The sequence below is a fragment of the Pteropus alecto genome, unplaced genomic scaffold (genome assembly GCF_000325575.1).
Source record: "Pteropus alecto unplaced genomic scaffold, ASM32557v1 scaffold105, whole genome shotgun sequence".
NCBI lineage: Eukaryota > Metazoa > Chordata > Mammalia > Chiroptera > Pteropodidae > Pteropus > Pteropus alecto.
In genome coordinates, this window is record NW_006436294.1 from 7,769,779 (window position 1) to 7,780,009 (window position 10,231).

At 63.9% G+C, this 10,231-nt stretch overlaps 3 protein-coding genes across 3 annotated transcripts in view; 2 read left to right on the forward strand and 1 right to left on the reverse strand.

Annotated features, from left to right (window-relative positions):
• The window catches only part of GPT (glutamic--pyruvic transaminase), a 4,455-nt gene extending 4,030 nt beyond the window's left edge, over positions 1–425 (forward strand). Inside the window, exons 10-11 of the mRNA XM_015590267.2 lie at positions 3–138; positions 208–425. Coding sequence (XP_015445753.1) covers positions 3–138; positions 208–298 — 227 coding nt within the window. The 3' untranslated portion in view covers positions 299–425. The remainder of the gene's footprint in view (positions 1–2; positions 139–207) is intronic.
• A 1,191-nt stretch (positions 426–1,616) lies between these two features.
• Positions 1,617–3,985, forward strand: MFSD3 (major facilitator superfamily domain containing 3). Its single transcript, XM_006913000.3, is given in 6 exon segments — positions 1,617–2,457; positions 2,459–2,802; positions 3,145–3,292; positions 3,376–3,500; positions 3,566–3,675; positions 3,770–3,985. Coding segments are annotated over 6 exon segments (1,221 nt in total). The 5' UTR covers positions 1,617–2,137; the 3' UTR covers positions 3,944–3,985.
• Positions 3,986–4,062: 77 nt separating this feature from the next.
• RECQL4 (RecQ like helicase 4) lies at positions 4,063–10,225 on the reverse strand. Its single transcript, XM_015590293.2, has 22 exons — positions 10,191–10,225; positions 9,992–10,095; positions 9,647–9,787; positions 8,746–9,332; positions 8,555–8,654; positions 8,353–8,479; positions 8,121–8,234; positions 7,928–8,017; positions 7,751–7,843; positions 7,529–7,665; positions 7,031–7,114; positions 6,775–6,954; positions 6,518–6,697; positions 6,306–6,447; positions 5,967–6,229; positions 5,605–5,890; positions 5,405–5,534; positions 5,160–5,329; positions 4,910–5,090; positions 4,686–4,833; positions 4,493–4,595; positions 4,063–4,398 (listed from the first exon to the last, which is right to left on the reverse strand). The coding sequence occupies exons 4-22, from the start codon at positions 9,279–9,281 to the stop codon at positions 4,274–4,276; spliced, it is 3,189 nt and encodes a 1,062-aa protein (XP_015445779.1). The 5' UTR covers positions 9,282–9,332; positions 9,647–9,787; positions 9,992–10,095; positions 10,191–10,225; the 3' UTR covers positions 4,063–4,273.
• Between the last annotated feature and the right edge of the window lie 6 nt (positions 10,226–10,231).

The following is a 10,231-nucleotide window of genomic DNA, read 5'->3' on the forward strand; positions in this document are numbered from 1 at the left end:
CCGCCCGCCCACCCACCCACCTCAGGAGCTGGGTCTGGCTCCGGACATGTTCTTCTGCATGAGCCTGCTGGAGGAGACCGGCATCTGCGTGGTGCCCGGCAGCGGCTTCGGGCAGCGGGAAGGCACCTACCACTTCCGGTGAGTCCCTGCCATGCAGCCCCTACCCGCGGCCCCTGCCCCCTTTGCTTACCTTCCTCCCCAATTTAGGATGACCATTCTGCCGCCCATGGAGAAACTGCGGCCCCTTCTGGAGAAGCTGAGCCAGTTCCACGCCAAGTTCACCCAAGAGTACTCCTGAAGGACCTGGCCAGGGACTCTGACTGACAGTGCCTAGGCCCTGGGGGTCTCTGGTACCCTCTGGACTCGCTGCCTGTGGGGCTAGGCCCCGGCCTCTCTCAGGCCCTTAATAAAGCTGTGAGACAGACCGACTGCCAGGAGGCGGCGCCCGTGTGCGCCTTCCCCACCTTTGTCTCGTGAGTGCCTTTTTTGCCGGCCTGGGGACTCAGCCTTGAGTGAATGCCGCTCTGCCCTCAGGAGCAGTGGTCCAGGAGGGCTCACAGAGGAGGCTGCCTGCATCCCCAGCGCCTCCCTGGGCTCCAGGAGGAAGTCTTGGCTCTCTTCCTAATGGCCGCCTGGGGCTGCTGGTGGAGCATCCCTGCCAAGGTCTTGCCCTGCTCGTGTGGTTTGAAGTGTGTGGTGAGTGTGTGTGACCTCCTAGTGCAAATGCAGCCCTTGGGGTGGGGGGGAGGGAGAGCCCCCACCTGAGCTGGAGCACCTGAGGACAGGTGCGGGTGAAGAGAGCAGGTAAGATGCTGAGTGAGAGGCGCCCTGGGAAGAGCTGGGCTGGAGGACCCAGCCGGGGCAGGTGGACAGCCCTGTATCCTTACCCCTGGAACACAGGGATGAGCGCCTACTGTGTTCACACCAGACAGTGTTGTGAGTCACTACACAAGTGGTCCTCGGAGGTAGAAACGGTAGCCCCTATTTTATACACAAGGAAACATATGTAGAAGTGGCCTTGGCTGCTGAGAAAGCGCCTTGGTCCGCATGCCTGCGGGTGGGTACAGGGCTTGGGCCAGCCTTGGGCCCATGTCCGGGAGACAGCATGGGCCAGGGATCTGGTTCTTTGCTCACTAGCGAGGCGGTTCTTGCTCACGGGCCTTGCTTCCACGCCTCCTCTGGGCAGCAGAGGCATCAGGGTCCCCACATTCAGCCTCCTTTGGGTGGGCCTCTTTCTCAGCCAGGCCACCTGGGGTCAGGCACGGTCTGGGCTTGTCTCTGGACACTAGAGTGTGTTGCAGGCGGCAGTTGGCTGAGCCTGGGGCCTGACCTGTGCACAAACCAGCCTTCTATGGTCCTCTGTGGCCACTGGTTTGGGTGGCGGGAGTGGAGCGCTGCCGAAACCACAGGCATAATGAGGTGAGGGGCCAGGGGCAGAAGTACGCTGTAGTGCTCAGTGGAACCTTAACAGGCCAGCTCCTGCCTGGGGGCTGCTGTGGAGACCCTGCAGCCACCACAAAAAGCTAGTTCAGGTGAGATACTAGGAAGCACTTTTGGAGATTTAGGGTCTGGGTCCAGGTGGTGGGGGCGGGGGCGGGGGCGGGTCTGATAACCCTGGAAGGTGCCAGCATGGGTTTGTCGCATACTACGTTCCATGCTGTCTGTCCTTGGCGCCGCAGCTGCCTGCAGGCCGCCCGGCCAAGGACTCCAGCCTGTGTCCCGCAGCACGCCGGCAGCACCCAGGTTGGCCACTGGGGGCGTCTGAGGGTGTCCGGCGCTCTGGCCCGCTCGAGTGCTCTATGGTTCCGCGTCTCCCGGCTGCGCTCCGGGCTGAATGGTTTGGAGCGGAGGACGGCCTGCGGTCCTGGGCATACGACCGCCTCCAGGACGCGAGGCCGTGAGTGCAGACGCTAGCCAATCCAGCCCTAACCCCGCCTGGCCCAGTCCAAAGGCAATGCGGCCATGTGGCTCCCACCCTTACTGGGTTAGGCCACAAGCCCACTCACAACCGCCCTGCCCCAGACTCTGAGGGAGACTTGGGATCCCACCCCAGACCTGGCCTTGAACTCAGCCCCAGCTGCCAGGGCCTGGGCTCCGGCAACCCTACGGGCTGGCCCTGGCCCCGGCGCTTCGGGTCATGCACGGGAAGCTGCTGCTGCTGGCCGGTCTCTACCTGGTGCAGGGCCTGCCCTATGGGCTGCAGTCTGGCCTGCTGCCCATGCTGCTGCGAGCTGGTGGTCTCTCCCTGACTCGCGTGGGACTGGCCAAGGTGCTGTATGCGCCATGGCTGTTCAAGCTGGTGTGGGCACCACTGGTGGACACGCGGGGCTCCCCGAGGTCCTGGGTAGTGGTCAGCACGGCTGCTTTGGGCCTGCTGTGTGGGCTGCTGGCAGCCTTGCCTCCCGCTGAAGCTGGCCAGGCCGGGCTGCCTGTCACTGTGGCAGGGCTGCTTCTGCTGAGTGCAGGATGTGGCCCTGGACGTGCTGGCCGTGCAGCTCCTGGAGCCAGCGGAGCTGGGGCCTGGCAACACCGTGCAGGTGGTCGCTTACAAGCTGGGGTCGGTGCTGGCCGGCGGTGGGCTGCTGGCCCTCGTACCCACCCTCTCCTGGCCCCTGCTCTTTCTGCTCCTGGCCACCATCTACTGGCTGGCTGCTGCCCTGGCCTGGGCTGCGCCGGCCTTGCAACAGCTGCCCAGGCCTCAGCCCTCAGAACTACCCCCACACACCCTGCGCCTTCTGCGGGACTTGCTGGCTGTGTCGGGGACCCTGTGGATGGCAGGCTTCGTGCTAACTTACAAGTTGGGTGAGTGAGGGATGGGAGCCTGGGGAGCTTCAGGTGGGTCCTCTGGAGCCCAGGAACCCACTTGCGGGGCTGCCCTCTTTCTGGGGTGTGACCTGTGGGCTGGAGCCAAGTCTGGTTCTGTTGCTGGGCCTTGCCTTTCTCCAGCTCTACCTCCACGGCCACTCTGAGCTCCAGCCACAAGCTTCTGTTCATGCTGACCCTGAGCTTCACTGATGCCCAATTAACACTGTGTTCTGGGACCTGTGGCCCAGGACAGAGGCTGGGCAGCAGCCCAGCTGGGGGGCATGACGGGCCCCAGGTAGAGATGGGAGGTGGACTCCCTGGTTCGTGTTGTCCCCACAGGTGAGCAGGGCGCCAGCAGCCTGTTCCCACTCCTCTTGCTGGACCGAGGCCTCTCTGCCCCAGAGCTGGGGCTGTGGAATGCTGTGGGTGCCGTGGCCTGCTCCATCGCTGGCTCGTCCCTGGGTGGGGCCCTGCTGGCCAGGCACCGGTGAGCCTTTCTGAGCCTGCCCTGTCTACCCGCTCACCCCTGGCCTGCCCCACACCCCGACTTGCCCATCCTCCCTACCACAGGCAGCTGCTGCCCCTGCTGCGGTCAGTGCTGCAGCTGCGCCTTGGAGGCCTCGCCTGCCAGAGCGCCTTGCTCTTCTACCTGGACGCCCCAGGGACCAGGCTGGGCCCAGGAACAGTTTTGAGAGGTGGGGGGCAGGCCATGGGGGGAAAAGCACAGAGTCCTGGGCCCTGCTGATCTTGGCCCTTCCAGGGGCAGCCTTGCTAAGCCTGTGTCTGCAGCACTTCCTGGGGGGCCTGGTCACAACCGCCACCTTCACACTGATGATGCGCTGCAGCCAGCTGGCACCCAGTGCCCTGCAGGTGAGAAGCGTGGCTGGGACAGGGGGGCGTGCAGGGCTGGGGTACAAGCAAGTCCTGACCTAATCGCCGCCTCCCCTCCACCCCGCCATCTCAGGGCACACACTATAGCCTCCTGGCCACCCTGGAGCTGCTGGGGAAGCTGCTGCTGGGCACAATGGCTGGAGCCCTGGCTGACAGCCTGGGGCTGCCCTGCTGCTTCTCTCTGTTCCTTGCTCTCTCAGCCATGCCCATTCTGTACCTGAGCCTGGCACCTGGCACCCTGGCTTGAGCTGGGCAAATAGATTAGCTAATAAAGATGAGTAAGACTGTGGCCTAGCTGTGTCTGTTTGGGATGTGTGGGGTCCTCTGACTGTGGGCACTGCCCCACCGGAAAATAGAGTCCCTAAAAATAACTTAAGTTTTTTATTCTGCATTTTCGGGCCTCCATGTCCCCACATCCCTAGCAATGGGGTTGGCCTAAGGTAGTCGCTGTCTTGGCCAGCCACGTCCCCTTGTCTTTGCCTTGATGAGCTGCTGCACACGACACTCTCTATACTGCAACATGGAGCCATTCACGCCTGAGCCGGCAGCATGGGGAGCTTGCCCCTGACGCAGGTGGTCAGCGGCCCCACAGCAGGACCTCCTCTGTGGCCAGCTGCATCAGGGCGTGGAAATTCAAGTGCAGGTACTTCCTCCAGAAGCGCCGGTCCCGCCCGTACACCTGGGCCGGGTAGCAGGGACTTCCTGCAGCAGAAGGGGACATGTGGCCCTGAGCACTGCCGCCAGCTGACTGGGCACCCAGCCCATGCCTACTGGGGCTGAGCCTCCCCGGCCTCACCAATGCCGTGGAAGATGCGGGCCACAGCCCTGCCCGAGAACTGCTGCTCCGGCCACGAGGACAGGAAATGGCGGATGTCCCTGCGGATCTGGACCTCCCAGTCCTGGAGTTGTGGGCAGCAGTGCATCAGGCTGACCCAAGTTTCCAGGGCCCTGGACCCTCTGTGCAACCCCCAGGAGGGGCTGGCACTCACCCTGGCCTGCTCCGGCTCCGGGCCCTGCTCGTCCCCTGAGCCCCCCAGCCCATCCTCCTCGAAGTACTGGCTGAGCAAAGCCTTGAGTCTGGCACTGTGCTCCTCATCTGGCTGCTCCAGGAATGGCCCGCAGTTGGGGAGGGCCATGCTGTGGCAGGAGGAGCTCGTTAGAGCTGCCCACCTGGCACACGGCAGCCCCAGGCCCTGTCCACCCACTCCCGCACCTGCGGAAGGCCTGGAAGGTACGGTTCAGGCAGGCCAGGGCCTCCCGCTCTCGGGCCTGCACGCGGCCATACAGGAAGTCGCAGATCTGGTCCTTCTCCTGGACTGTTAGGTCCCCGGGGCTGTGCAAGTGCAAGGCCAGCTCCCTGAACTCCACTGTCACCCCAGTACCTCGAGGCACACCTGCCAGAGAGCGTGTCAGGAGGAGTGGGTAGGCAGGTGGGTGGCACACAGGGCCGGGGATGGACGCACCTGTCCTGGCCTCTGGATCCCACTGCAGCTGGCGGAGGGCCTGTCGCACAGGGCCCAGCGCCCAGCCCATGGAGTCCACCAGCTCGACCACGTCAAACTCCACAGCACAGCTTCCCCTGCCCATTTGCTCAGGCGGCTGCTTGGCCAAGTACACAGCCAGCGGGGGACACCTATGCCAAAAGGGACTAGTGACTAGCAGCCAGGTTCCAGCCCTGTCCTCAGCCTGGGGTAGGATGTGTGCTCACCTGCGGGCCAGGGCATGGAGCTGTGTGGGGCCCCCAGGGCAATGTAGGTGGCAGCGGGCGTGGGTGGGTGCCAGCAGCTCCAGCCAGTGCTGTGGGTGCAGCTCCAGGTAACACAGCAAGGTCTCAATAACTGGGAGCAGAGTAGGGATCAGCAGACGTGGGTCATGGGGTATTCCCCGACTCCTGCCCCAGTCGCTCACCCTCCTCAGGCAGGTCCAGGGCCTGCACTGTCGGCTGCACCGGGAGTGCCCGCTTGTGACCGGGGCACCGGACTGTGTGCTCATTGCCAGGTTGCTTGTCCTCCCTCCGGGACTCAGTCACAAAGGCCGAGGCCGAGTGCTTGTCCTGACTCTCGCCTCCCTCCTGCCCTGAGAGCTGCCGAGGGCAGGCACAGGGTGGAAATGCACGCTGCACCAGCTTCTTCACGGCAAGGAAGTCGGTGGCATTGGCATGTACGTGTCTGCGCAGCTCCCACAGGTCCTCGCCCTGCAGCGGAACAACTGTGAATGCGTGGCCATGGTGCTGGGCAGGGCAGGGGAGCTCCAGCGGTTTGGGCACCAACCTGGGGCTGCAGGAAGAGGTGGCAGTGTGCGGGCTGCCCATCACGCCCGGCACGGCCCACGGCCTGCACGTAGCTCTCAAAGCTTGGGGGCAGCCCCAGGTGCAGCACCGCCCGCACATCCGGTCGGTCCAGCCCCATCCCAAAGGCCACGGTGGCAACCACCACTCGTAGCCGGCCCTCCATGAAGGCCTGCTGTACCCGCTGGCGTGCCCGGCTGCACATACCGGCGTGGTAGGCTTCGGCCACAGCCTCCAGGACTCGGCCTGTGAGGCAGATGGATGGTCAGGCAGAGTGTTAACCTGGGCGAGTCTGTGGGGCACAGCCTTGCCCCCATCTCACCTCTGGGCCCTGGGGCCCAGGCTTCACGCAGGCAGGTGCGAAGCAAAGCAGAGACACGCTCAGTGTCCTCTCGTCTGTTGCAGTAAATGATGACAGAGTCCAGGAAGCGAAAACGGTCACTCTGCAGCAGTGTCACCAGAGCCTGGTGGGAGACAGCCAGTGTGGGCAGTCGGGGGGCAGGGCCTCTACCAGGCCCAGGTGTGCACACCTACCTGGTCCGGGTCTCTGTCCATGGACACAGAGAGGTACAAGTTGGGGGGGATGATGACTGGTCCCCTGAGAACATGTTCCTTGGCCACACCCAAGTGCTGGGCCACGTCGAGGGCCGTGCTATGTGTGGCTGTGGCTGTAAGACCCAGGAAGCAGCACACACCCAGGTGTTCCCGCAGCACCTGTGCAGGAGGAGCAGTAAGGACATCAGTCCCCCCTCCACCCCCGGCCTGCTCACCTGTACCTGGACCAGGCTCACCTTGCAGATGCGCAGGTAGCAGGGCCGGAAGTTGTGGGACCACTGAGAGAGACAGTGGGCTTCGTCGATGCAGGCAAAGGCCACTGGAGGCAGCTGGGCGAGGCAAGCAGGACCTCCTGCCCCAGCCCCAACCAGCGCCTCGGGCGACAGCATCAGTACGTGCACCTGGGCTGCCCGAGCCTGAGAACAAGATCAAGACCGCTACCCAGGGTCCTGTTCGCAGTCCCTACCAGTCGTCCCCCTTGAGACTCCTCACCTTCTGCAGGGCAGAGTTCCGTTGTTTCCTGTTCATGCCTGAGTGCACACAGGCTGCCTTCAGCCCTGGCGGAAGGCCGGACACCTGTAAATACAGGAGCACAGCCTGCCGAAGGTTACTTAGCCCTGGCCCTTCTCCAAATGCCTCTCCAAGCTGCTCAGCCTGACAGTTCCTGCTGGCCCCACCCTAAACCCTCTGAGGAGCAAATACCCAGACCCTGGGTGCCAGGACTGAATTCAGAGGCACCTGGGGCATTGGCTGAGGAGCACTGAAGCACAGGCTGCACTGGGGATGGCCCGAGTCTGGCCAGCCATGGCCCTGCTGCCCTCAGGCCACTGCCAGGCCTGGGGCTGTGAAGAGAGCGGGTAGGCCGAGAACAGTTGGCTCCTTGCAGCTCTGGGGTGGGGGTGGGGTAAGACGCAGTAGGCCAAAGGAACGGACGAACCGTGGGTGCCGGTTCTTGCCTTCTGCCTGCGCTCAAGGGTCCTGTTTGCACACCTGATCATCCATGAGTGACAGGAGAGGAGAGATGACCAGCGTGAGACAAGGGCTTCGTCGGGCATAGAGAAGCGCAGGTAGCTGGTAGCACAGGGACTTGCCAGCACCGGTGGGCAGCACCAGCAGTGTAGACATGCCTGGGTGGGACTGAGATCAGCAGCACTGCTCTGTGGCCCGCCTTGGCCCTGCCTCCCCCTCTCCACCCTGGGCAGCCATGCTCACCAGACAGGACCTGCATGACTGCGCGTTCCTGCCCAGGGCGGAAGGCTTGGTGCCCCAGCTGCTTCAGGGCCTGGAACACCTCAGCTGGCGTCTCTGTAGACACAGCAGGTGGTCAATACGGTCCCGAGTCACCCTCGCCCCTCAGTGTAGGTTCTAGGCTGGCAGGCATCTGCTCACCTGCTACCTGCCCTGAGCATCCTGGCTGGTAGAGTGGTGGCATGGGTTGGGGCGGGCAGGGTGGCCCGGGCTGTGCATTTTCCTCACCTGCTGAGAACAGACAGGAGTGGATGGTGTGGGAACCCCAGTATGGGCTGGCACCCTCCTAGTAAGATGGTCACTGTCTAAACCTGTCCCCCAGCCCTTCACTCACCAGAGAGCTGGGAATAGGCAGTGCCCATCCTCTGGGCTACTTCCTCCAACGTGGGCAGGGTGTGCACGCCATCCTCACCCTTGCCATCCTCCTTCTGGGGGGCCAGGGTAGGCTCTGGGCCAGAAATAGAGAGTCAATAGGGCTTTTTGCTTAAGGCACCGTCCCCACCTCCAAAGAGCACGACATCTTCTCCAGTGTTTGCCCGACCCACCATCCAGAGCAGAGGCTTCACCTGTCTGGGGGCACTGGGATGCCCAGTGGCCGAGCTGCCCACATCGGAAGCAAGAATCCTTGGCGGTGGTTCTAGGCTGACCACCCCCAAAACACTCCCTTTTTTTCTGCCACTTCTGCTTATACACCTGGGGAGAGGGCCACAAAGGAGGGTCACAGGCAAGAGGCAGGAGGGGTGAGGGACACACCTACTGCCATCTCACCTGTTTACGGAGGAGATGGCCACGCAAGGCCGGGCCCCGGACGTAGCGTTTCCACTTCATGTTGAGCCGCACATAATTACCCCTGTCGCAGACGGCTGGCCTACAAGGGACGCACAGGTGAGCCGTGCCCAGGGCCCTCTCCACCCTGGCTCAACTCAAAGCGATCTTGCTGAATGCCGAAGTTGTGGTACCTGCGGGCCGTGGGGCTGGCGGGGGGCTGTGCCTGCACGGGCGCCCCCGGACCGTGTCCTGAAAGCGCTGCGGCCCCAGCTCCCCCGGGCAGGGATCCCGCGTGGCCGCTGTTCTGCTGAGCCTGCGCAGGGCTCTCCTCCAGCTCCCCTTCCCGTCTCCGCTTCTTGCTTTGACTGCTACCAAGTGGGGGGCTTCCTGCACTGACTCTGGCTGCCGGTAGAGCTGGAGCCTCTGGTCCCTGTAAAGGTTCCCCCGGGCCAGTACTGGGACCAAGGACACCTGAAGTCTGAGGCTGTGGCTTCTCTGTACCCAGGACAGGCTGGCAGACCTCAGGAGTCCCCAGAAAATCTGGGGCCCCACTGTGACAACGCTGCAGCCAGTCAGGATTGAGGGAGCCCAGCCGCAGACTCAGGGATGCCTGCAGCTGCTGGAGCCGGCCTGGCCTCAGCTGGGGCCTGGGAGGCTGGGAGGGCACGTCACTGACTTGTGGAGAGACGGTGGTAACCCCTGCATCTGGTGGCCCCGTGGAAGGCATGGATGGGGTTCTTCGTGGAGGCCGGGGTATGCGGCCCAGGGCTGGCCCAGCCTAGGAGGGGGATGACAGACTAGTGAGCAGGAACTCAGGCTCTGGACAGCCCCAGACTCTGAAACCCACAAAAGTCCCCACCTTTAACAGTGGGGCAAGGTGAGAAGCACACGGCTGGAAAAGAAAGGGAGCTGAGAGCAGAGACAGACCCTGAGTTCCTTCCAGAAGCGACCTGCTTAATGGCAGAGATGCGTGTGTGAGCTAGTGCAAGCACTTGTGTGTGAGAAGGCTGACAGAAAGGAGTGTCTGGTGGTCCTGGACAAAAGGTAGTTCTGGACCCAGGACGGACTGCCTGTCCCACCCTTACCCCTCACCTGCAGGGTGCCCTTCAGGTTGGCCTTAATCCTCTCCCCATAGTCCTGCGCAGAACCCCGAGAGCTCTGCTCTGGGCTCGGATGAGAACTCTGGGTTGCAGCCCGATTCAGGTGGGACCCCCAGCAGCCAGGCTCAGGTATCTGCAGGAGGAGACAGTGGGGGCCCAGGCAAAAGCTGGGGGGCGGGCAAAGGTGTCTTCAGCCCCGTCCCCAGGCCATCAGAGCACGAGAGGACCGCCCGGCCCTCCTGCACCCTGCCCAGTCCTCCCCCAAAGTCTGCGCCCCTCGCAGGCTTGGCGGTACAGGAGGCTAAGCCGGAAGGCTGGGGTATCGGCGCCGGGGTACCTCCTCCTCCGCTGCCGCCGGAAGCGACTGCACGGGGCCGCGGCGCCCGACATCGCCCGCCTGACCCAGGGCCTCCTTCAGGGCGCGGTACTCTCGGTAGAGCGCTGGGGAGGCGTGAGGGGTGAGGGGCCGGGGATCGGGAGGGTCCCGCTCCGCTCCCTCACCCCCCAATCCCTCGGCCCCGCGCGCGCGCGCTCACCGCGGGTCTCCTGCGGCGCCGCCCGCACGTCCTCCTGTGAA